The sequence below is a fragment of the Heloderma suspectum genome, chromosome 2 (genome assembly GCF_057233095.1).
Source record: "Heloderma suspectum isolate Gila_16-S chromosome 2, 16-S_ref, whole genome shotgun sequence".
Taxonomy (NCBI): domain Eukaryota; kingdom Metazoa; phylum Chordata; class Lepidosauria; order Squamata; family Helodermatidae; genus Heloderma; species Heloderma suspectum.
The window spans coordinates 374,456,429-374,481,873 of NC_139459.1; the positions used below are offsets into that span (position 1 = coordinate 374,456,429).

General features: G+C 47.8%; 3 protein-coding genes across 4 annotated transcripts in view; 2 read left to right on the plus strand and 1 right to left on the minus strand.

Annotated features, from left to right (window-relative positions):
- The window catches only part of LOC146356171 (uncharacterized), a 277,120-nt gene extending 272,566 nt beyond the window's left edge, over positions 1 to 4,554 (plus strand). The window contains exons 7-8 of the mRNA XM_084830032.1: positions 3,720 to 4,064; positions 4,100 to 4,554. Of these exons, the coding sequence (XP_084686158.1) occupies positions 3,720 to 4,064; positions 4,100 to 4,554 (800 nt within the window). The remainder of the gene's footprint in view (positions 1 to 3,719; positions 4,065 to 4,099) is intronic.
- A 9,619-nt stretch (positions 4,555 to 14,173) lies between these two features.
- Positions 14,174 to 15,509, minus strand: LOC146356183 (uncharacterized). Of its 2 annotated transcripts, none has more exons than XM_084831852.1 (3): positions 15,404 to 15,506; positions 14,631 to 14,945; positions 14,174 to 14,382 (listed from the first exon to the last, which is right to left on the minus strand). In XM_084831852.1, exons 1-3 carry the CDS (start codon positions 15,478 to 15,480, stop codon positions 14,289 to 14,291), a joined length of 486 nt encoding a protein of 161 aa, XP_084687978.1. In that variant the 5' UTR covers positions 15,481 to 15,506; the 3' UTR covers positions 14,174 to 14,288. The 2 variants fall into 2 exon arrangements, 1 of the variants encoding a protein (XP_084687978.1); XR_014787293.1 differs by having other exon boundaries at positions 14,207 to 14,382; positions 15,352 to 15,509.
- A 262-nt stretch (positions 15,510 to 15,771) lies between these two features.
- Positions 15,772 to 23,324, plus strand: LOC146356184 (uncharacterized). Its single transcript, XM_084831620.1, has 5 exons — positions 15,772 to 15,887; positions 16,226 to 16,420; positions 17,874 to 18,940; positions 20,182 to 20,302; positions 22,438 to 23,324. Exons 3-5 carry the CDS (start codon positions 18,128 to 18,130, stop codon positions 23,322 to 23,324), a joined length of 1,821 nt encoding a protein of 606 aa, XP_084687746.1. The 5' UTR covers positions 15,772 to 15,887; positions 16,226 to 16,420; positions 17,874 to 18,127.
- The last annotated feature ends 2,121 nt before the right edge of the window (positions 23,325 to 25,445 follow it).

Below are 25,445 nucleotides of genomic sequence, written 5' to 3' on the forward strand. Positions count from 1 at the left end.
CGAGTGGGGTACCGCAGGGCTCAGTCCTGGGCCCAGTGCTCTTCAACATTTTTCTTAATGACTTGGAGGAGGAGGTGCAGGGAATGCTGATCAGATTTGCAGATGACACAAAATTGGGAGGGATAGCTAATACTTTGGAAGACAGAAACAAAATTCAAAGTGATCTGGATAGACTGGAGCGCTGGGCAGAAAACAACAGAATGGCATTTAATAGGGACAAATGCCAAGTTCTGCACCTAGGAAAAAGAAACCAAATGCACAGTTACAAGATGGGGGATACGTGGCTCAACCACACTACGAGCGAAAAGGATCTTGGAATTGTTGTCGATCACAAGCTGAATATGAGCCAACAATGTGATGTGGCTGCAAAAAAGGCCAATGCTCTTTTGGGCTGCATTCATAGAAGCATCGCTTCTAAATCCCGGGAAGTACTAGTTCCCCTCTACTCAGCACTGGTTAGGCCTCATCTGGAGTACTGTGTCCAGTTCTGGGCACCACACTTTAAGAAGGATGTAGACAAACTGGAGAGGGTTCAGAGGAGGGCAACAAAGATGATCAGGGGACTGGAAACAAAGCCCTATGAAGAGAGACTGAAAGAACGGGGCATGTTTAGCCTTGAGAAGAGAAGACTGAGGGGAGATATGATAGCACTCTTCAAGTACTTGAAAGCTTGTCACAGAGAAGAAGGCCAGGATCTCTTCTTGATCATCCCAGAGTGCAGGACACGGAATAATGGGCTCAAGTGACAGGAAGCCAGATTCCGGCTGAACATCAGGAAAAACTTCCTGAGTGTCAGAGCAATACGACAATGGAACCAATTACCTGGGGAGGTGGTGGGCTCTCCCACACTGGAGGCCTTCAAGACGAGGCTGGACAGCCATTTGTCAGGGATGCTCTGACTTGGATTCCTGCATTGAGCAGGGGGTTGGACTCGATGGCCTTGTAGGCCCCTTCCAACCCTACTATTCTATGATTCTATAATAATAAATAAATAAATAAGTAACTGAGCCTCACGTGGGCCCTCTCACAAAATGGTTGCCATGGGGTGGGGCTTGCCCATTCATCAAATGGCTGCCATGCTGGGCATGGCTAGTCACAAAGCACCCATTTCCCAGAAGGAAAGCAGGTGAGACTGAAAGAAAAGTAATTTGCCCAAGAACCGAAGTACAAGGCAGAGGTGGGGTTCTAGCTCCAGAGCACAAAACCATTCCCTTGGACCCAAATAAAGAAAATCCTGGAGGGCAGCATGGGGCATTGCAGCATGTCAGTCTCCCAGTTAAAAACATTGATTTAAAAAATCTTAAGAAACAAAATTAAATTCAGGAGGGTCAGGGAGCATGGCAGGTGCAAAGTGACCCCAAAGATAGCATTTCTGAGAGAGCTTCCTTTGGAGGTCCTGGATTTCATTATCATCCCTCCCAAACTAAATTTTGCTCCCAAGGCCTCATGACTAGGGATGTACGAATCCCTTACTTGGTTCTGGACTTCCAGCTGCGGATGGGCTGCTGTGGACGCAAATGGCGGCCGCCGTAGCGGCCACCATTTGTGTCCTTCCAGGCTGCCGCGATAGGCTATGTAAGTATTTACATAGCCTATCACAGCATGCCCCCCCCCAAAAAAAAACGGCATACGCAAATGGCGGCGGCTATGGCGGCTGCCATTTGCGTTCCCTATTTTTTGCCGTTCTTTCCTACATAAATATTTACGTAGGCAATTACGGCAAAAAAAAAAAAAAAAAAGGGAACCGCAAATAGCGTAGTGGGCGCTATTTGCGTTTCTTTTTTTTTCACCGTAAAAGCCTACGTAAATATTTCTGTAGGATAAAACGGCAGGAAAAAAAAGAATGCAAATAGCGGCCACTACACTATTTGCGGTTCCCCCTTTTTTTTTGCTGTAATTGCCTACGTAAATATTTACGTAGGATAAAACGGTGAAAAATAGGGAACACAAATGGCGGCTGCCGTAGCCGCCGCCATTTGCGTACACTGGTTTTTTTTTTCTTGGCTTGCCGTGATAGGCTACGTAAATACTTACGTAGCCTATCACGGCAAAGACCAGAATGCAAATGGCAGCTGCGGCAGCCGGTCGAAACACCAGCCACTGCTGCCGAAGCTGCTGCTGGAGCCACTGCCGTCCGGAACATCCGCCCCAGGTAAGCTTTCTCCTGGGGGGAATCCGCGGGGGGGGGGCAGGGGGGCGGCAGGCCATTCCGCCATGGATTTTGGGGGGCTGAATGCCAGTGCATTCGGCCTCACTGAAATCTGCGGCGGAATTCTCCGCCATCCCTACTCATGACTACATTTCCAAACATCATTGGTGTCGACGTGCAGCATGATGGCCGACTCCTCCCAGCCACTACTTACCAGCTTAATGCCTGTTATCCAATTATCTGGGCAGAAATTGTCCAAAGCGACAAGCTGTATCACATCAGGAATAAGACTGGCAAGGGCCCTGTGGGCACATTTCTGAATTCTCTGTAACAGAAAACTGAGTTTAATCACTGTCAGTAGGCCTTGTTTTCCAACTGTGCCCTGAATCCCTTTCAATTTTGTAGAGTCAGAATGTTTTTTTGTATTTGACAAATAGCCATTACAAACAATGTAACTTAATACATTGTGAAATAACAGAACGTAGACAGAAGTCAGGTTAATGAATCCCCTGCACAGTCGACTGCAACAGCATTCAGAGCTGGGGCACAAATATGTTTTGCGGCGTTAGCAAACAGGGCTGTTCTGCGTGTGACATCAGGGTCGCAATCTGAGAATAACCAGTGAATCTTCACATCAACACTTTTACCCTGTAAGGAAGCCAAGATCTGTCCCAGGAGTCTCCCCCTGGCGATTTGATATAGGTGGCAGTACAGGAAATAATGTGAGTTATTCTCTAGCTCTCCCATATCACGGACACAGAACTGAAGGTTTCTTGGAACATGCCTTGTACCCTTTCTAAGTGGTGGCCTCCCGACAGTGGAATGAGCTCGGTGCTGAGGTCTGAGAACTGAGAACTGTCATCTTTCCGCTTTCACACTTTCCACATTTCAAGCATTTATATGGTTTCTCCTCTGTGTGATTTCTTCGATGTAACATAAGGCAGTACTGAGAACTGTCATCTTTTCGGTGCCAGGTTAAAACTGCCCTCTTCCCCCAGGCATTTAATGACATGGGCATTTAATAGGGCATGTATGTCTGCTGTTTGAACAGGTCTATTAAAAATTGTTTACTGATATTGTTTTAGCTGTTTAATTTTTTTAAAAATTTGGATGTTAAACATTTTTTAGACTATGTTTTTATCATAATGTTGTATAATCCTGTTCTTGGTTGTTTTTTTTTATGAATTGTTGTGAACTGCCCAGAGAGCTTCGGCTATGGGGCGGTATAGAAATGAAATGAAATGAATGAATGAATAAATAAATAAATAAATAAATAATTGGGATTTTCTTTTTATTCTGGCAGGTAATGGAAAGGACATGGAGGATTATAGGGAGCTGCGTGGGCCTTCATCGCAAGCAATCATTTACAAAGTGGAGAAAAGGACCTCCAGGAATCAGGAGGAATCAGGGAGGGAGGGAGGTAACCAAATAGCTTTCCATGAAATTAAAGTACAACAAGAATATCACAACAGACATCATTGTCCAGCATGTGGGAAAATACTGAGTTGTAAATCAAACCTTGTTGTGCATTGCAGAATCCGCACAGGGGACAAACCGTATATATGCTCAGATTGTGGTGAGAGCTTTCGTCGGACCTCAAACTTTGTTGTACACCAGAGAATTCACACAGGGGAGACACCTTACAAATGCTTGGAATGTGGAAAGAGCTTCAGTCAGAGAGCAAAACGTATTTCCCATCAAAGAATTCACACACAGGAAAAACCATATGCGTGCCTGGAGTGCAAAAAGAGTTTTAAACAGAGATATGCCCTTACTTCACATCACAGAATCCATACAGGGGGAAAACCATATAAATGCCCAGAGTCAGAGTGCGGAAAGAGCTTTAGTCAGAAGTCAAATCTTACATCTCATAAAAAAATTCGCACACAGGAGAAGCCATATAAATGCTTGGCATGTGGAAAGAGCTTCAGTCAGAGCATAAGCCTTAAGGCACATCAAGGAATACACATGGGGGGAAACCATATAAATGTTTGGAATGTGGAAAGAGCTTCAGTACAAGCACACACTTTATGATACATCGAAGAAATCACACAGGGGAGAAACCATATAAATGCTTGGAGTGTGGAAAGAGCTTCCGTGTGAGTGAAAGGCTTATGTTACATCGAAGAAATCACACAGGGGAGAAACCATATAAATGCTTGAAATGTGGAAAGTGTTTCAGTTGGATCACAACTCTTACGTCACATAAAAGAATCCACACTGGAGAGAAACCATATACATGCTCATACTGTAGCATGAACTTTTGTGATAAATCAAGACTTAAAAGACATCAAAGTACTCACACAGGGGAGAAACCATTTGAATGTTTGGAGTGTGGAAAGAGCTTCAGTCAGAAGGCACACTTTATGTCACATCAAAGAATTCACACCGAGGACAAGTCATAAAAATATGTGGTGTATGGAAAGTGCTTCCATAATAGTACAAGCATAATTTCATATCAAAAAAATTCACAGAACAATTTTAAATACAGCTATTCAAGGCTGCATTCTAAATACTCTTACCTAGGAGTAAGTCCCAATGAATTCAACAGGTCTTACTTCTGAATAGATGAGTGGCTTCAAAACTTGTTTCCTAATAGACTAATGTTTACATCAACTTAAAAATAATATTAAAGCAAATGAAACTGCTGCAAATCAAACAGTTTAATCATCAATGTATTAGAAGAATTCACTGAATAAATGATCAATGAATTATAAGAAACAAATGGTTTAATATAAACTCTAATATGAAGACTCTAATATAAATTGGAAAGTAGCAATTACAGGTTTTCCAGTTTTTATGAAGTAAATAAAAAGAATACTGCTGGAGCTGCTCAATAGTAGGCAAGAAACATACCTAACCAAAGATAACTATTATGCTCCCTTGAGAACCCATGCAAAGTGAACTGCCTAGAGAGCTTCAGCTACGGGAAGGTATAGAAATATAATAAATGAAATGAAATGAAAGTGAAATGTGGTAAGCATGAGGAGTTCTGATTGGTCTGACTGAAACATGGATCGGATTCACTGCCCCACTGACATCGGAGCCACCAGCCTCCACTGCACGGATGTGAATTGCACATCCGAAACCAAGGAGGGTATGACTTAGTGTTGCAAAGTGACATGGTGGAAGTCCTTGAACGCAGTCTGGACAGCCCCACCGGCGACTCTCCTGTTGCAGGAATTGCGGCAGCAGAAAAGCGGCTGGCACAGTCCTCCAAAGTGGCGGCCACCTCTCACCCTGTGCCTCACTCTGAGGACCTCTTAGAGGGAGGCATAGGCTGACTGGCCATTCCAGAGAGCCAGGGAAACCGCTGGAGTGGCCATCCAGTGCCTTGCGCTGAAGGCTCCACAGAGTGAGGCATTGGCCTAGCTGACAAGTGTTGCTACGGGAGGACCTCTCAGAATGAGGTATTGGGCAGGCTGGCTCTCAAAAGCCTCGGTAAATAACACAGCATGAAAAGAGTTAGCATGGCTCTCCAGAGGGGTCCTTCCCCAGAGAGGGGTTCTCCCTTCCCCAAAGAGATATTCTGAATTAGGCGTCCTTGGAGACCAGATGGAAGCTGCACTATCTAAGGTTCCGGATGAATGGAAAGAAATTGTGTTATTACTAGCACTTGGCTGGAGTTCTCATGTTATTTTCATCACTTAGGGAGCATAGGATTGTTCAGAGTCACCCTTCCAAAGCTGGAGATAGTGCACCAACTTTGGAAGGGGGAGTTGGAGATCTAACCCCCAAACCCCTCACAGCTGGCACAGAAAGAATTGCGCCAGCTATCCTCCAGGGTTGAAAAAGTGACCTAGCAGAAGGAGGAAAGGGGGCGTTCCAGTGGGTGTGGAGGGGAGGAGACCAGAGAGGCCAGGATACAAGATACCCTGATCCTCTTCCTGCCTTCTTTCCTCTGCTTCTGAAGCGCCCTTGCTAGATGGGCTAAAAAACCCATCTAATGAAACCTGCAAGGCGGGAGGAGGGGGAGGCAAAGATCCTCCTCTCCTCCCGCCCTGCGTCGGATTATCAGACACCTCCAAGTTCGAGAGCTTCCAATCATCGAGGGCGCAATTGATAGGATTGCACCCATGATTGCTCTTATTTGCTAAAACAGTTATAAAAACCTGTTTTCCCCCCTAGAAGTATTATTACAATAACTATCCAATTGCTGGGATTTTTCTCCTTCAAAACTTGTAGTAAAGACGACATTTGTTGGTCCTTGAGTCTCACTCCACCCAGTAAAGACTGCTTGCTGGGTAAGTAAGGAGGCACATAGGAGGCCGCAAAGTTGCAGTGGATAAAAGGTTGTTTTATTGGTGGTGGCAGCTTGGAAAAATAAGGATGTTCACTTAGTGGCAGCAGTGAAGAAAACGAGAGGAAGGGCTAAGTTGGGGCCTACTTTGTGGCCGCTCCCTGGCTGTGGAACTCCCTGCCGAGGGAGGCTAGGGTGGTTCCCTCTCTGCTGTCCTTCCGCCGACAGGCAAATACATTTTTGTTCCAGCAAGCCTTTGCCTTGTAAGCTTGTCTGTTAAAGTGGGTGCTGTTTTTATTATGTTCTTGTTGTATTTGTAATGGTGTGTTTTGATGTATTTGTTTCATATTTGTTTGAACTGAGTTTTTTTTAATTTTAAATTTTTGTTCATAATAGTGTTAGCTGGCTTGAGCACCATTTCCTTAGTGGAAAGGTGGGGTGTAAATCAATCAATCAATCAATCAATCAATCAAATAAATTAGGAAACAAGTTAGGTGGTTTGCTCTCCTCCCTTCTGTCTCATGCTGTAACAGGTTCTGTCCCATCCCCATGGAGGGACAAGAGTTGAAGCAAAATCAGTGTGTCCAACAGTCAATTGCTGGGAAGGATGGTTCTTTCAGCCAGAACATTAATTAGGGTTGAAATATTAAGATGATTGTTGCAATAAGCTTTCAGCATTAGATCTCAATGTGCTTAAACATGCTCAGTTCTGTTGGATTGTGACCCACAGAGATACCGAAAACTGCTACTGGCTTCTAGTCCTGATGGCTACGTGCTACCTCCAGTATCATAGGCAGTATGTCTATGTCCACCAGTTGCTGGGGAACATGGGTTGGTCTGATCCAGCAGGGCTCTTCGGATGTTCTTATGCTAGATTTATGCTATAACTAGCAAATGGCTTCACATGGGTTGGGAAGAGCCTTGTGTTTGTTACAACAAAGCGTTACATACCTGTCAGAGTTGGAATACAGTGAAGCCTTCAAGCAAATTTATGCATCTGCCAGAGCACCCATTATGCACAGCCCTGGCCATGGAGACACCCCCATAGCCCCTTGAGGGAGGGGTCTGTTTTGTTTTGTTCTGTGTCTCCTGGTGACTGTCTTGAGCTTCCCTCTCTGTCAGCCATGTCTCCCTTCTTCTCCACTCTTCCTTCTCTCTCCCTCCCACCACATCAACTGTGGGCAGCTTGCTCCCTTCCCCGGGCCCCTGCTGTATCTATGTGATAATATAGGTTGAGCGTCTGATGGCAGACAAAAACTTCACTATGCCTAAAACCATCCCAGACCCAGATAGAGGTACAACAACTCCTGGAAGTTTCATAACCATCAGATGTACAGTTTTCAGGTCCATGGAGGGAATATGGAGAAACACTTCTGTTTATATAGAGAGAAGATAATTTTTCAGTGCAGTCTTCAGCATGTCTACTCAGAAGTAAGTCCTAGTGACTTCAATAGCACTTACTCCCAGGTGAGTGTGTATAGGATCGCAGCTACTGACCTGGTTAGCATGTAACACTAAGCCATGATTTATTTAAATCATGGTTTGTTGTCCTACCCAGGGTATATCCCTCCACATAGCAACCTCCACCTCTCACTGGGACTGATAGCTGGTGTGGTGCAGTGGTGAGAGTGTTGGATGGGGATGCGGAAGAGCAGGCTTCTGGTCCCCACTCGGCCATGAAACTCACTGGGTGACTTTGGGCCAGGCGCTGACTCTCAGCCTAACTTTCCTCACAGGGTTGTTGTGAGGATAAAATGGAGAGGAGGAGGAGGATTATATATACTGCCCTGGGCTCTTTGGAGGAAAAGGCAGGATGTAACAAACAAACAAACAAACAAAGTAACAAATAAATATAAATGCAACCCCCACCCCACCCCGAAAGTACATTCATTCATGGCATTTATTTATGTATTACATTTCTATTCCTCCCAATAGCTGAAGCTCTCTGGGCGGTTCACAACAATTAAAACCATAAAATACAAGATGATAAAACACAATATAAAAGTTTAAAACTGCAGTATAAAACAAAGATAATAACCAAATAGAACCTAGCAGCAGTGCAAGGATTTAAACTACAGTACCAGATTTAAAATAGAAACTGGAAAACTAAAAAGATTGGGAAAATAAAAAGGTCTTCGCTTGGCTCCAAAAAGAGCACAATGTAAGCGCCAGGTAAGCCTCTCTGGGAAGTTCATTCCAAAGCCAGAGAGCCACAGCAGAAAAGGCCCTCTTCTTAGGAACCACCCACCTCACTTCATTTGGCAGGGGCTCCCCTCGAAGGACTGCTAAGGATGATCTTAGGGTCTGGGCAGGTGTACATGGGAGGAGATGATCCTTCAGGTAACCTGGCCCCAATCCATTTAGGATTTTGAATGTTAATACCAGCACTCTGACTCTGGCCCAGAAATGGACTGGCAGCCAGTGCTGATGGAAAAGTACTGGCATAATATGATCGTGTTGGCCGGTCCCTATTAACAATCTCGCTGCCCCATTTTGGACCAGTTGAAGTTTCCAGACCGTTTTCAAAGGCAGCCCCATGTCTAACGCATTCTGCCCTCCTGCTCCACCACCTCCCCAAAAGTCGCTCTTCTCTTGGGATCAGACCTCTGTGTTTTAGATTTATTTGCTTAGCTCCATTGGTGTGTCTGGCTGCTGATTTTTCTCTCCAGCCCACTCCAACTGAGACTTCAGTGGGGGCTTGTGCCAAGTAAATGCACCTAGCGGGGGCACTGCTAGCCTGGGCAGATGAGGCCCTGGCCCCAAATCTATTTCTCAGGGCATTGGATTTATTCCACATAATAAGTTTGTTTTTAAAAATGTATTATTGTAATTGAAATTCCTGTAACAGCATTTTTCACTGTAACCGTTCACCACTGAAACAAAGGACCAAAGGACCCTTCCTGTGTACACGCTCCCTGAATTCAAAACCAAGGATGTATATAGAGACATTTCAAGTGAGCACTGTGGATCAAGACAAGATTACATTTTCAATTTCAACTGACGCTAAAGTCTGAACTAGAAATACAGTGCTCTTGGTAATACGATTGCTAACATTATTTTACTTTTGCATTCGCTATACGGCCTCTTTCTCTTGTGGATTCAAGTTCTTTCCATGCTCTGAGCACTTAAGGATCTCTTCCTTTACGAGTTCTGCAATGTTTTCAAAGATCAGTTGATCACTAAAAGGACATGTTACAGGGCATTTCTAAATGAAACGGGGCTTTACGGGGTTTTATCCTGCACCTTTACTGAGGCTTCTGTTTCCGGATTCTTTGAGGGATTAAGATTGGCTGCTTTCCACGTGCTTTTTTCAGGGGGCAGGGAGTTGTGTTCTTTTTCTGCCTTTCTATATGTTTCATTATACAAACACTAGACGGTGATGTGGTATAGCAGAATTCCACAATTACTCGAGACTCTTATTCCACCATTTCTAAATAATACCAGACTTTCCTCATTAGGAAAAAACCTGTGATAATGATTGCAAAGCACAGGAGAGGCCCTGGAGGATGACGACATTATACAATGCAAACTACTGTGAGTGCCCAATAAAAGCCCCATGTAGAAAGGCTCTGTGTCTGAACATTAAGAGCTTACTCTCGTGTGTGATTTCTTTTGTGTCTAATAAGGTTTATACTTCGATTGAAGCACTTTTCACACTCCAAACTTGTATAAGGTTTTCCCCTTGTGTGGATTCTCTGATACCTAACAAGGTCTGACATTTTACAAAAGCTCTGCCTACAGTCTGAGCATTGGTACGGCCTCTCCCCTGTATGGATGATTTGATGTGAGTTAAGCTGTGTGTTCCATTTGAAGCTCTTTCCACACTTCCAAGCATTTATGTGGTTTCTCTCCTCTGTGAATTTGTTGGTGTCTCACAAGGTGTGATGTCTTATGGAAGCTCTGACCACAATCTGAGCATTCATACTGTCTCTCCCCTGTGTGGATTCTTTGATGTGAAGCAAGCTGTGTGTTCCAGCTGAACCTCTTCCTGCACTCTCCCCTGTGTGAGTTCTCTGATGCGAAGTGAGGCTCATGTTCCGACTCCACATTCTGAGCATTGATATGGTTTCTCCCCTGTGTGAATTCTGAGATGAGAAACAAGTTTTATCCTCTGACTGAAGCTCTTCCCACACTCCAGTCATTTATAAGGTTTCCCCCCTGTGTGCCTCCTTTGATGGGAACCAAGATTTTTGCTCTCACTGAAGCTCTTTCCACACTATACACATTTATGTGCTTTCTCCCCTAGGTGGGTTTTCTGATGTCGAAACAGCCTTGACGGCTCACAAAGCTCAGAAACGTGTTTGTACAATCTCTCCCCTATGTGAATTCTTTGATGTTCCGTTAGGCCAAATTGAAGGTTTTCAGACATGCAGACCATGTATTGTTTTCCTTTCCTTTCTGTTTTATGCACTGGAGTTGATTTATATGCAGTTCCCCAAGCCCCAAAGCCTTAGATTTACTCCTCTTCTTCTCGGTTTGGCTTCCATTATGTGTCTGAAATAACTGAAAGAGCTGGGCATGTTTAGCCTTGAGAAGAGAAGACTGAGGGGAGACAGGATAGCACTCTTCAAGCCCTTGAAAGGTCATCACAGAAAGGAAGGCCAGGATCTCTCCTTGATCATCCCAGAGTGCAGGACACGGAATAATGGGCTCAAGTTACAGGAAGCCAGATTCCGGCTGAACATCAGGAGAAACGTCCTGTCAGAGCAATACGACAATGGAGCCAATTCCCTACGGAGGTGGTGGGCTCTCCCACACTGGAGGCATTCAAGACAAGGCTGGACAGCCATCTGTCAGGGATGCTCTGGCTTGGATTCCTGCATTGAGCAGGGGGTTGGACTCGATGGCCTTGTAGGCCCCTTCCAACCCTACTATTCTATGATTCCATGATTCTGTGATCCAGGCCAATTTCCAGCATTCCTCCCATCTCTGGATACCCAGCGCCTTCCACAAATACCCCATGATTTTTCCTCTCATTCTTGCCCTCCTGTCTGTCACCCCCTAGAACAGAGAGAGCAATAAAAAAAAGCATGAGTGAGAAATGGAGTCTCCATTGAGAGGGAGGGGATCAAATTCACTGCTTGAGAAGGAAACAAAAGGGGTTCTCTCCCCAGACAGGTTTGATCAGTGGATTTGGGAGGGGAGGGGCTGTGCATCTATTCTGGGTTTCAGTCAGAACCAGCCAGACCTCTAAAGGAGCTATCCAGAGTGCTGAACCCTATCCCCAAAATGAGTTCAGCACCTTGCATGGCTCCCTTAGAGTTCAGGCTGAAACCCAGAATGGATTTGCAGCCCCACTGAAATCAGAGCCTCCAGTGGTTTTGATTGACATTCACTAAGGATACTTTAACTGTCTAGCTTGGCCTCTTTTTCCCCTCAGAAGCCAGACAACCAAAAAGACAAGCTATCAGTGCAATCCTAGGCATGTCTACTCAGAAGTAAGCCCCACAGAGTTCAATGTGAACTTTGTCCAGGGGAAGCACGTTCCCCATTGCTGGGGAACCTTCTCCCAACGCCCACATGCATGAGGGCCCCCTTCCCTCAGGGAAAAGCAGTGAGAGACCACATGCCTCAGTGGATGAGGTTGGAGCCAACCATACTCACAGGGTCTGTCTGTCTGTCTGTTTTTATTGTGTTTTTACTGTTTTTACTGTGTTTTTATTGCTCTTAATATCATTCAGATTTTATGTGCTTTATCGTTGTACGCTGCCTTGTGAGGGCTTCTGCCCTGAAAGGCTGCCAAGAAATATTTAAAATACAACAATTAAATGAATGCATTACTTCAGAGCGGACATAGGTAGGACTGCGTTGTTGGCCTCTGCTGCCAATCCAGTGAGGTCCAGGGAAAATATTTCTGGGCTGAAAGCAACAAGGTCAAAGGCCCGCAACCAGAACTGAGGAAGGGGGACCATCCCAGTCGTGAGTCCTTCCAAGCCCTTATAACAGGGGGTGGGGAACATCCCCAGTTGTTAGCATGTTGGCTGAAGATGATGGGAGTTGGGAGTCCAACAACATTTCGAGGACTGCAGGTTCCCCACTCGTTATACATTCATGGGAGACGGGTCAATAAGTAGCTCTGGCGCAAAAGCTAAATGGAAACCTCCAGTGACGGAGGAAATCTACTTCCACGGCTGGAAATGTGATGCTGGGCTAAAGGGGAACTGGGAGTCTGGCAGGGCCGGCCCAAGACATTTGCTGCCTGAGGAAAAGAACAAGATGGCGCCCTTTCCCGTTCCATATACAAAAGCCGACTGGACTGTCTCTTCAACACTGACAACAGGACAGCATCCTCCACTGCACCTGAAGGAACAGGTTAGCTTGGGGGCAGAGGGCAGGCTGCATGGCCCATAGCTCTCTCCTCCAACACCTTGCCGCCACCTCCCAGCATTTGTTGCCTGAGGTGACCGCCTCATTTTGCCTCATGGTAGGGCCGGCCCTACAACCTAGACAGCATAGTAAGAAGCAGAGACATCACCTTGCCGACAAAGGTCCGTCTAATCAAAGCTATGGTTTTCCCAGTAGTAATGTATGGCTGCGAGAGCTGGACTATAAGGAAGGCTGAGCGCCGAAGAATTGATGCTTTCGAACTGTGGTGCTGGAGAAGACTCTTACGAGTCCCCTGGACTGCAAGGAGGTCAAATCAGTCCATCCTAAAGGAAATCAACCCTGAGTGCTCATTGGAAGGACAGATAATGAAGCTGAAGCTCCAATATTTTGGCCACCTAATGCGAAGAGAAAACTCCCTGGAAAAGACCCTGATGCTGGGAAAGACTGAAGGCAAAAGGAGAAGGGGACGGCAGAGGATGAGATGGCTAGATAGCATCACGGATGCAATGAATATGAACTTGAGCACGCTCCGGGAGAGAGCGCAGGACAGGAAGGCCTGGCGTGCTATGGTCCATGGGGTCACGAAGAGTCGGACACGACTGAACGACTGAACAACAACAACAACAAGGGCCGGCCCTGACATCTGGATAGTCATAGGGTCTCCCCAGCCCTCTGAGAATGGAATTCTCAGGATGGAAGCACTGTGAGTCAGGACAGGAGTAGTTCTGAACTCAAAGCCTCTGCCATGGGAGAGGGAGACCTCACAGAAGCAGGGGAAACTAGCAGCCCTCTGCGAAAACCACACAACTGGAAAATGGCTCAGGATCCCACATCTATGTAGCTACCTGCTTCTCTGTTGCCTTCCTCGGAGCTCAGGGCAAATGCCTCTCCTCCTCCTCCTTCCAGCCAGGAGATGAGCTCAGGTTTGGGGATCAAAAGGCATCCTTTGGAAATGGGGGAGAAGAGAACAGAAGCAGTTTGTCTTCATTCGGGCAGTTTTTCAGAGATTGCAAAATAGCCTCTGGACAGAGATGAAGCTGACATCCTATACACACTTACCTGGGCGTAAGTCCTGTTGAACACAGTCGCACTTACTTCTGCGTAAAGATGCATAGGATTGCACCCCATATGGAAATGTTGCTTTCACTCTTACAGGGAAGGAGAAGAGTTATGTCCTCTTTGCCTTATGCCAGTGGTGGAGAAGGTATGGTCCCCCAGATGTTGTTGGACTACAACTCCCATCAGCCTTAGGCAGCATAGCCAATGGAGAAGGATCATGGGAGTTGTAGGCCAAAACATCTGGAGAGCCACAAGTTGCTCACCCCTGCCCAGGACTGACAACCTCCCATTCAATTCTGAAATAGGGCCAACATGTAAGAGCCCAAATCCTTTCTAGCTCAGGGGAAAAAAAGAGAGGCACGAGACCCGTAGCCAACATTCCCGGGGTAGACAGCCTGGCACAGCACACTGGTTTATATTGACACAGTCATGGGAATTCAAACCTTTATGCATCTCTCAACCAAGGAGAAAATTATGTATCGAGAGAAGCCACGTTCCCATAATTCTCCAGCATCACTTCCCAGTACAGAGCCCTTTGGTCCGGATCCAGCAGAGCCCACTCCTCCTCGGAGAAATGCACAGCCACCTCCTTGAAAGACACTGGGCCCTGAAAGACAAAGAAAACATTCCCAGTTGGCAGATAACACAAAGGAGAGTGTGGAAGTTTCCCTCCTTTGCTCACATGGTCGAACGGCAGAGCTGATGAGGACATCTTTGGCAGTTTGCATCACCAAGAAGGCAAAGGGGAAAAGCCTGAGTCTTTGGGGTTCCCCCCAAAAAGGAAGAAGGCCTCAGACTGTCCCCCTGCACTTCTTCCAAATCAGTGCAGCGTTAAGGGTAGGCTTGATTGTTCACCTGTCTCTCGCTCTGGCCTGGACAGTGAGGGTGGTGAGAAGGCGGAACAGGAGATGCCACAGCCAACTTGCTCCCTGCCTGTCAAGCAAGCAAGTGGTAGCAAGAGGAGCAGCTGCTGGCAAAGGTGGTGAGAAGGGAGGCCCACTGAGGGAGGGGCCCACTGAAGCTGTGCTGTCCAAGAGCCTGCCAAAACCTGGAGCAGCCCTGTCCCTGACGGTCCTTGCCATCCCTGAGCCAGCAGCATAGCGGTGGTTTCCACTCCGTCGCAAAAAGGAGACAACGTCCAAAGTATTGTCCGCATCCAGCTGCTGCCACCTGCAAGGGAGTCAAATAAAAGGGAAACGTGATTTGTTACATCTTGCCTGATAAAGAGATCTGGAGATCTCGAAACTTGCCCATTTTATTTGTGACCTTTAGGTTGGCCTAATAAAGGTATGACACTAATGTGGATTTTGGATTTTTTCTTATGGCCAACCCGGCTACCTTTGCTTTCTGTAGATCTCTCTCTTCTACCTGCCCCCTTCATTTAAAAAAAGGAGGAACGGAGCATATGGTGATGAAGAATATATCCCATCCCTCCTGCAATGATGCTGCTGAACAGAACAACAACGATAACAATGACGATGATGATGGTGATGATGCAACACCAAGATTGGGTCAGCTAACTCGGCGGGGTGGGGGCGGGGGGGGGCTTAATGTAGGCGGACAAGGACCTTTTTACCATCAAATGCAACCTGATCCTCTTTCATGTTTACTCGGAAGAAAAGTCATACCCAGCAGTGTCACTGCTGCTGGCTAGGGGCTTTCCCCCCAAATAGTAAATGTGCATTCTATGTGCAGCAGAATCCATGCATGCATTTTGTAAGTCCCAAAATAAAGGAGGGGGCGGGAGAGAAATTCTGATTTTATTTACTAACCCGCGGGGGGGGGGGGGAGAGGGAGGCGTCGCTGCAAGGGTGCAATCCTGTGCATATTTAGACAGAAAAAAGTCCTACAACTCCCAGCTTGCTCCAGACAGCCATGCTACCCGGAGCATGCTGGGTGTCGTAGGACTTATTTTCTGTCCAAACATGCACAGGATTGCACCCTAAGTGTTAAACCAGCAGCGCTTTCCTAGAGAGGAAGGAAATGTGCGGCAGGGGGATGTCAATAGAGGACGCTCCTTCCTGCCGCAGGTCTCCTCCGCTCTCAGCCCAAATATTTCTGCAAAATGGGCTTTTGAGTGTTCCTTGGGGAAACTGGGCTGCCAGCAGTGAGGTAAAGGTGCATTTACAGGTGGGTGGCGGGAGGGACGTGGCTTTTTTTGGTGGGGGGAAAGGGGCAGAGAAAATTTTTAGAAATGTGCTGTTGGTAAAAGAGAGGCTCCAAAGCACCCCCATCCAAAGGGGCTGCTTGTCCGCCCTGTGCAGCTGTTTCCAGGCAGCGGTGCAGCTGAGGTTGAATTTTAGGGCCGAAGTCTGCCCCCCCCCCCCGCAATTGGCAGGGGCAGCAGAAGCACACTCCATCTTATTTCTGTCACCATGATGGTGTTATGATTTAAGCACGTTTAAAATGCAAAATTGTACATGCTCAGGATCCTTTTCTTTTTTTATCAGAGTTGGCAAGCAGTTTTTTGTTGCTGCTGTTCTTCTATATCAGGAAGAAAGAGATGTTAGTTGCGTGCTTTGCAATGGAAGTAATACAGATGGATGTCTAACAACCCTGCCCCCAAATAAGATCATTAACAGTGCAGTCCTGCACAGGGCTACTCAGAAGTAAACCCCCTTGAGATCAGTGGAAGTTTCTCCCAGGTAAGTTTGCATAGGATTGCGGCCTAAATCCAAGAGTCTAAAATTATCTAGTTGTGCCAGTGTTTTCAGATGAGATCTTCCTGCCTATGTTTGGGACAAGCAAGGGAAAGAAATTTTTAAAAAATGGAGCCACATGGATTTCCTGGCCCTTTAGAGAAAGAAATCATTAAAAAAAACAAAAACAGAGCTACATGGATTTCCTGGCCATTTATTTATTTGTGAACTACTAAGGGATGTTATTATATTAAGCAATTTAGAAGTATTGCCAATAAAGAAATAATTTCAGAGGCTGAGCTACCTTGCTAGGCGAGGGGGAAAGGAAAGGATGATTAAGGGAGCCAAATTCAGGTGGCTGGGGGGACCACCAGACCTAATGTGTTTATAAGAATGGTGCAAAAAAGGGGGGATTTTTGGCAGCTGCAGCTTCTCTCTGCCTTGCATGACAAGGTGCATGTCAAAAAGTCCCCCTTCTGTGTCAGTGTTAGGGACATCTGCCATTTTCTGTGCCTTTGCAGTAGCCCTGAGGTCTTCAACATGGTGCTTCTGGGCACCAGTGTCCCTAAGGATCCCTCTCTTGGCACCTACCAGGCTTCCTGCCCCTCCTGGTTTTTATTTCTTAAGTTTTTATTTATTTAACTGTGAGGCTGGCATGCTGCAAAGCGAAGTGCCAGCCTGTGGCATTATCTTTTATTTCCAAGAAGCTCTAGAAGTGTTCTTAGAAAAATGGTGGGTGCCTGCAGCCCAGCACTTTGTTTTGGGGCTTGCCCAACTGCCCCCCCACCAAAAAAAAGTTACACTAGGAATGGTAGGGGGTGTCCTTTGGGGCTGGGAGGGGGCAGGGAGCAACTTGAGGTGCTAGAGGGACTGATGGAAAGCAAGGGGGTGTTTTGATTGCTGTGTGTGTTTGCTGGTTTGTTGTTTCGGCATGGCGTGTGTTTTGCCTGGTTTCTGTGTGTATGGAATACGTTTGGCCTGGTGTGTGTTTTTGTTTGGCTGTGTATGTGTGTGTTTCTCTGAGCATTGCCAGTTTGCCTTCTGTGAAATGTGTATTTTGTTGAGCTTTGTTGGGGGCAAATATGTGATTTGACATACTTAGTGTCTTGGCCAAGTTGCTTCGCTCTGTCCCTCCTCAGTTTGCTTTCTGTGAAATGGCTGTCTGCACAGAAAACAGTAGGTTCAAAAGAGTGGTTTTGGGTTCTGAAGCCCAGTCTGTCTTTGGGGAAGAGGGTGTTTTGTGACCAGTTGCGCCCACTGTGGCAGACATTTTGTGACTGGGCAGTCCTCCCCCATGGCAGCCATTTTGTGAGAGCATCCACAATACTCTCCCAAGATTCCAAATGCACCCACTCATCCAAAAAGCTTGAGGGCCCCTTCATTTTCCTTGAAATGTCTGTGCTGAGAATCACACAGTTCTGTGCCTTCCCTTATTGCTGTTTGTGCCTCTTTGCTTCAGGGTGAATGGCTAGTTGGCAGCTGGGGAAAGCCGTCAGCTTCCGGACAGCCTTCTCTGGGGCCTGAGATGTGATATGATGAGGTGTCGCTGAGGGAGTTTTTCCACCATGCCTGTCCCATCTTCTGCGCTGTGGGTCCACCCTCTTGCCTGGATGTAATTGCAGACACTGAGTGAACGGCCAAACTCTTATCCCCCGCCTGAGTGAAACAGGACCCAGGCTCCCAGCTAAGTCAGGAGCATTTCCTGAAGTGGAAATGGCTGCAGAGCAGAGGGGGAGGTTCCCAGCTCTGGGTCTCCAGTTCCAGACTGCCCTGGGGGAAAACGAGGAGCCAGGAATGAAAACTGAGCAAGAGGAACCACCAGGCCTCAAACCAGCGGTGGGGCTGACAGAAATGGGAGATGCCTCGCCTACCAGTCAGGGGACTGTTGGGCAGCACCTGAGCTGGGGAGAGCTGCAGAACATCAAGCAAGAGCCGGAAGAGAGGCTGTCATCTCTCCGCTGGGAAGCCCAGTGGCAGGAGTTCCTGAGGGTGATACAGACACCTCACTCCAGAGAGGGAATCCCACAGCTGCCAGAGACTGTGCCGTGGGGTGAGGTTAAGACTTCCCTGCCTCCCATTCAGGGAGCCATCAGCCAGGGAACAAGAGATGGAAGTGGGACTGGACACCCTCCTGCTGTTAATGGGTCGTCCCAGCCAGCCGACAGCGGGCCGGACACCGTAGGCAGCAGGGGAGGCTGTGGGCAAATGGAAGAAATCAAGATGGAGGATGCCATCAGCTCGGAGGTGCAACGCCAGCACTTCAGGCAGCTCTGCTACCAGGATGACTGGGCCCCCCAGGAGGTTTATAGCCGTCTCCGGGAGCTCTGTGCTCAATGGCTGAAGCCGGAGAGGCACACGAAGGAGCAGATCTTGGACCTGGTGGTCCTGGAGCAATTCCTGGCCATCCTGCCCTCAGAGATGCGGAGCTGGGTGAAGGCCCGCGCGTCCGAGAGCTGCTTCCATGTCGTGAGCCTCGCGGAGGATTTCCTGATGGGGCACCAAGACACCACGAAACCGGAGCGGCAGGTGTGGGAGCGTCTGGCCCTGGCAGTCGTTGGCGCTCCCAGAGCTGGTTGCTATGCGAAAGACACAGGCGGCCTTCTCCAACCTGGCGTCTTCTAGAGGTGTTGGACTACAACTCCCATCATCTGTAGCTGGGGTGGTGGGAGTTGTAGTCCAACACCTCCAGAGGGGCCCAGATTGGGAAAGGCTGCTACAGACAAATCAGAATGGGTTGAATTTAGACAAATTCCTGGAGAAGGCTACCAATGGCTACTAGTCCTGATGGCTCTATGTTACCTCCAGAATCAGAGGCAGTGTGCCTGTGTACACTGGTTGCTGGGGAACATGGGCAGGAGGGTGCTGTTGCACTCAGATCCTGCTTGTGGGTTTTCCCTGGGCAGCTGTTTGGCCACTGTATGAACACAGTATTGGACCACATGGACCCTTGGTCTGATCCACAGGGCCCTTCTTATGTTCAGAGGAGGGCAATGGTGATGGTCAGTGGTATGGACATGTCCTGTCATGGGGGTGTTGAACCTCTTTCAGCCTGAGGGCCAAATCCAGTTTTGGAGAAGTTCTCGGGGGCCGCATTCCGTTGGGGGGCAGGGCCAACGTATGAAAAAAATGCTGACGTATTTTAGCTTAAAGCTCTCCCTGCCAGTAGCTAAGTCTTAGGAGAGAAACTACCCAGAAAACTGCCAGGAAATCACCAATCAGTGGCTGGAGGAAAGGGGGAGGGGTGATCAGGAGGACCAGATATGGCCCATGAGTCTGAGGTCCCCCACTCGTGTCCTACGGGGAAAGGCTGAAAGGAACTGGATATGCTTTGCCTGGCAAAGAGGAAAGTGAGTGGGACATGGTTTCCCTTTCCAAAGACCTGAGTGGCTGTCACACAGAATAGGGCAGAGACTTGTTCCCTGCTGCTCCACAGGGCAGGACTGGATCTAACTGGCTTGCATTACAGGCGGGTGGGTTTTGGTTAAAGATTACCAGAAACATCTAAACAACAAGAGCGGGTTGACAACGGAACCAGTCCTCTAGAAAAGCCTTTCGTGTCCCGGCACCTTTCAGATGTGTTGGACTGCAACTCCCATCATTCCCACAGCATTGGCTGTGCTGCCTGGGGTGATGGGAGCTGGAGTCCAACAGATCCGGAGGGGGCACCGGGCTGGGAAAGGCTGAGCCACAAGGCCACCTCCAGTTCTAGGATTCTACGAAGTGTCGTCTCCCTCCTACTGGGTCAAAACTTCCCTGGGTATTTTCAGGTGCCGAGAACGTTCCAGAAGGTTGCCATGATGGAGAAAGAGGGGGAGTCACAAGGAACCGCTCAGCGGCAGCTCAGCAGGGAGGTCAAGCGAGAGAATGAGGGAGCTGGCGGTGCCCTGGGTAAGGACCTATCACCTCTGAATTACTGTGCGGTTCAAAGTAGGTCTAATGCTCTAACTCTTATCCGTCTTGATGTGGAGCTGCTTGTGACTGATAGGAGCATCCCAAGACAGTTAGAGAAGCGGGGCTCGTCGGAGCAGGGTGAGAGAGAAAGGAGGATGGAGAAACAGACTTTTCACTAGTTCAAGGCGCAATTCTATCCAGATGCTTGTCAGCCTCTGAACTCAGAGGCTGACGGGCATCGAGACCATTGCTGCCTCCAACACGCCCGCTCCCATCCGCAAGCCACCCAGGCACCGCTCCGACATCTTCACAGTGAGTCCTGGGCTGATGGGGCAGGGGGTGGGGTGGAAGGGCAGCTCCTCACGGCCTTTGTGTGGGTGGGTTCGACTGCACTGCATCGGCTGTCTGAATGGAGTGCTCCCGTGTCTGTGGTGTGTGTGTGTGTGTGTAGCAAAGGGCTTGACCCGGCTGGTGTTGGTGTCCTGCAAGGGCTCAGCCCTGGCTCTCATGCTGTTCCAGCTGTTCATGGGCAATTTGGTGACAAGGAGCTCATCCTGTTTGCAGATGATACAAACTTGGGATGGGGAGGTGGTGGGCTGTCCCACACTGGAGCCATTCAAGACGAGGCTGGACAGCTACTTGTCAGGGATGCTTTGACTTGGATTCCTTCACTGGGCAGGGGATTGGACTTGATGGTCTTGTAGGCCCCTTCCAACCCTACTATTCTGTGATCCTATGATCTTCACCTCCTTGCTCCTCTCGCTCTGCATTTTCGCTAGACAGGCTTTTTCGCCTCTCTACCAGGGCTGCTTCCCAGGCAGAATGAAGAAGGGTGGAGCGGCCTGGGGATACTTTGTAAGACAGACTCTCCAGTCCCCTCCCCACCCACAGAAATTCCCCCTTTACGTCCTCTCCGAGGTTGCTTTTCCGATCTTGGAGAGGAAGCCAGCGCAGTTCTCTCCACACCGGCTGGGAGTGGGCGGGGAGCGTGGATTCCTGGATTCCAAGATCAAAGCACTGTCTCTGACCTTGGATCCAGGAATCCAAAATATCCTGTGATCCCCCCAGATGCTGTCTAGGCGGTCATAGGATCGCCCCCTTATAGTCTTAGAATTTTTACTGTTCAGTCACTGGTGCCACCAGGGTTGGACCACGGGGTGCTGGTCTGGGCCCCTCAAATGACCTGCTGACTGATGGAGAGCCGAGGGCTCCTTCTCCTGCTGCTGTGACTCTGCCAAAGGGACGTTTTATACTGTTTAAATCGATTTTATCTGTACGCCACCCTGAGATCTTAACGATAAAGGGTGGGATAGAAATGTTTAAATGAATAAATAAATGTGCCACAGCGGTGGCCAGTCAAGGCTGCAGCCCCGTGGTGCACCATTTTAAATTAAGGCATTTTTACGCTGCCTTGGGGTGGGGGTGGCCAGTGAGGGCACCAAAGCGGTGAGAGGACCATCCCTTTGCTGCTCCGGTTCAATACAATACATTAAAAATATAAACCAATGAGGACAGCATGAAATAAAACCAGGATAAAATCAGCACAAAGAGTAAAAACACTCCAGCTCGTAAAACCAAGGTAAAACCACAAGTGGTGAATATAATGAGATCAAAACAAAACAAGTGAGCACCAGTAGCGCATCAGGTTTAAACTTTTAGGGCGCAATCCTGAGCAGGTTGAGACAGAAAAAAGTCTGACAACTCCCAGCATGCCCCAGCCAGCACAGCTGGCTGGGGCATGCTGGGAGTTGTCGGACTTTTTTCTGTCTCAACCTGCTCAGGATTGCGCCCTAAAAGTTTATAGAGGCCAAACCAAAAGTTTACAGGCCAAACCTCAGGGAAGGAACGCAGATTAACAGTCAGCACCTGTATTCAACAGCAAGTCAAGCCACATTAATAAACATCATGGCTTGTTTCCTCTCATCCTTCGCATTGATATTGGGTCTCAGTGGATCAGTAAACATCGCCTCCTTAATCTTTCTCCTTTGGAGGCACTGCTCAGCTGCAAGCACAAAGATCTTCACTAAAGTTGCTGTGCCAGTGTGTTTCACCCTCATATGACGGGACCCTTCACCTAATGAGATCAGTTTCACCCATGTGTTCTTCCCCATCTTCTCTCTCTATCCCACCAGATGATGGGGAGCACAGTGGGAATGATCGAGAAAGGTTCTGGGTGCCCTCGGGAAGAGTGCTGGGCCAGGAGCCGGAAGTAAATGCTGAAAACCAAGATGGTCCAGAGAAGTTTCACACATGTGAAATGGAGAAGTGGAGGAATAAATTTGCCTCTTGCCAGGATGGCAGTGTCTGTGAAATATCAGTACAACAAGGGATACTCAAAAGGAAGAGAAGGAGCAAAGGCACCATGAGTGAGAAGCTTTTCCGGGATGAATCAAACCTTAATAGAACCCACGCAGGAGAGAAGCCACATGAATGTTCGGTCTGTGGGAAAATATTCCGGCGCCGCTCAGACCTTAATAGTCACCAGAGAACCCACACAGGTGAGAAACCATATACATGCTTGAACTGTGGGAAGAGGTTCAATCGAAGCACCAACCTTATTTCTCATCAAAGAATCCACACAGGGGAGAAACCATACAAATGCGTGGATTGCGGCAAAAACTTTTGTCACAAGTCTGGCTTGATAAGGCATCGGCGAACCCACACGGGAGAGAAACCGTATGCCTGTTCAGAGTGCGGGAAGAGCTTCAGTCAAAGGCAACATCTAATCACGCACCAGAGGAACCACACTGGCGAGAAGCCGTTTACCTGCTCCGAGTGCGGGAAAAGCTTCAACCAGAGCCAGCACCTGATCACGCACCAGAGGAACCACACGGGAGAAAAGCCGTTCGAATGCTCACAGTGCCGAAAAAGCTTTTGCGACAAGTCCACCCTTATTAGACACCAGAGGAGTCACCTTGGGAAGAAACCGTTCAAATGCTCAAAGTGCGAAGAAAGCTTCTATCGGAGCAAACATCTTATCAGGCACCAGAGAATTCACATCCAGACTTCAGTGGTCTAATTCAGCCTTCCCCAAACTCGGTGGCCTCCAGATGGGTTGGGCTACAACCCCCATCAACCCCAACCAGCTGGTTGAGGTTGGTGGGAGTTGTAGTCCAACCCATCTGGAAGCCACCGAGTTTGGGGAAGGCTAATTTGATTTCATGGTTATTTTTAAGTTTATGTATGTAGATAGTGTTTGTCCTTCCAGTTCTGGCCCTTTCATTAGGCAGAGTGAAGTGGTTGCCCCAGGCGGCAGAAGCTGGGAGGCGGCAGCCAGGTGTTAGACGAGAGAGCCAAGTGCCAAGCAGCCTGCTCTGTGCCCCCTAAGCTAGCCTGCTCCTTCAGGTGCAGCGGAGGATGCTGTCACATTGCTGGTGTTGAAGAGGTAGTCCAGTAGGCTTTTGTACATGGAATAGGAGAGGGCGCCATCTTGTTCTTTGCCTCAGGCAGCAAAATGTCTTGGGCCGGCCCTGTGTCTCTTGCTTTTCACTGTCCACAAATTACGTTTTGAAGATGGGGGTTTGGATACCTTCTGCCACCATGGCGAGGAGGTATAATTTCCAACTGTCTATCAACACAATACAGAGAGAGCTTGGTTATTAAACAGTTCCACTCCCTATTTCTCCAACACACACACACACCTGCTCACCCTGCAATCACCTAATTTGCATTGGATTACCCAGTTCCCCTCAACCCTGGACAGAGATATCCTGGCCGCAGTAATCCACCTATTCCCAGTTTGCTGAGTTCAGCACCAGGGGTTCTCCTCCAGGGTCCCCTGCCAGCAGGTAGTGCTGAACAGCTTTCAGTCTAGAAATGCTTAACTTTAGACGTTAATGTCCTACTTCAAGCTATTTTAAACCCCTTCCCAGATACGGAGGAAATACAAATGCCCGTTTCAGCATAGCTTGAGAAAGCAGCCCATGATATTGGTGAGGGTCGAGAGGCAATTATTGGGTCAGACATAAAAAATGTTGGCATCTCACGGACCAGCTCTATGGTTCTCTCAGGGGCAGGATTTTTGAATCTCTCTCAGCTCGAGTTCAATTTCAGAGAAGCTCTCAGGAACGCCATTTCAGTGGTAGGCATGGCGAAAGGGGTGGAGCTAAATTCAAAAAATACCCCAGCGCCAGCATGTTTTAGCTTTGAGCTCTTTGAGGCACTTCAGACTTTTAGAATGGGGAGAAAACTGCAAAACTGGTAAAGTCCCAAACGATTGGTAGGTGGGAGAAAGGGGCTGGGGGGGCATGGATTTGAAGCCTGGGAAGGCCAAATTTGCCCAGTGACCCGAGATTCTGCACCCCTGAGTGGCAAAATAATTTGGTGGCTCCCCCATCCAAAAGACAGATGAAGCTTGATACTCTCATAGTCTCTGATCAATAGAAAAACATGAAAACACGACACCTTTACAGTGTAGTTCTCAGTGAGGCGGTCAACCTGTGGTTGGGCTGTACCACTTTGGACTTGAAGGTGGGGCTCACAAGAATGCATGCTTCATCATAAGTTGAATTCACTAACAAAATGGCTTAGAGCAGGAGAGCAGAATGTTCGACCTGCGGGCCAAATCCGGCCCTTTCTCTCAGCCTAACCTACCTCCCAGGGCTGTTGTGAGGATAAAATGGGGGGACAACTATTTGTGCCCCCTTGACCTCCTTTGAAGAAAGGTGGTATATAAGTAATAAACTACAATACTGCTACTACTAATATTAATGATATAATGACATCTCCCATGTAATAGCCAGCCTTAAGAGTATCCCAAACCGCATACACAATAGGAGTGGTGTGTTCTGGGAGTTCCCCCTTTACACACTTTAATAATTCCTGGTGGGAGGGAGGAATGTGTATATAACCCACTGATGAAAGATTTAGTTTGGTGATTAATTTATTAAAAGCCTCGTCTCCATTTAAATCTCTGTGCATTTTATCACAACCCCAACATAGGTACCTTTGTGGAATGTGTGAGATAACTTAAAATTTAAAGAATACATAAAAGCTACCACTGAATTTTCAGAAAAAGTCCACCTTGGACGCCAGAGACACAGTAGCTTCAGATGATAAACTGGTGCCCTTCAGTCAGCCTCTTGAAATTTGCAGGCCAGGATCTCTTCTCGATCATCCCAGAGTGCAGGACACGGAATCA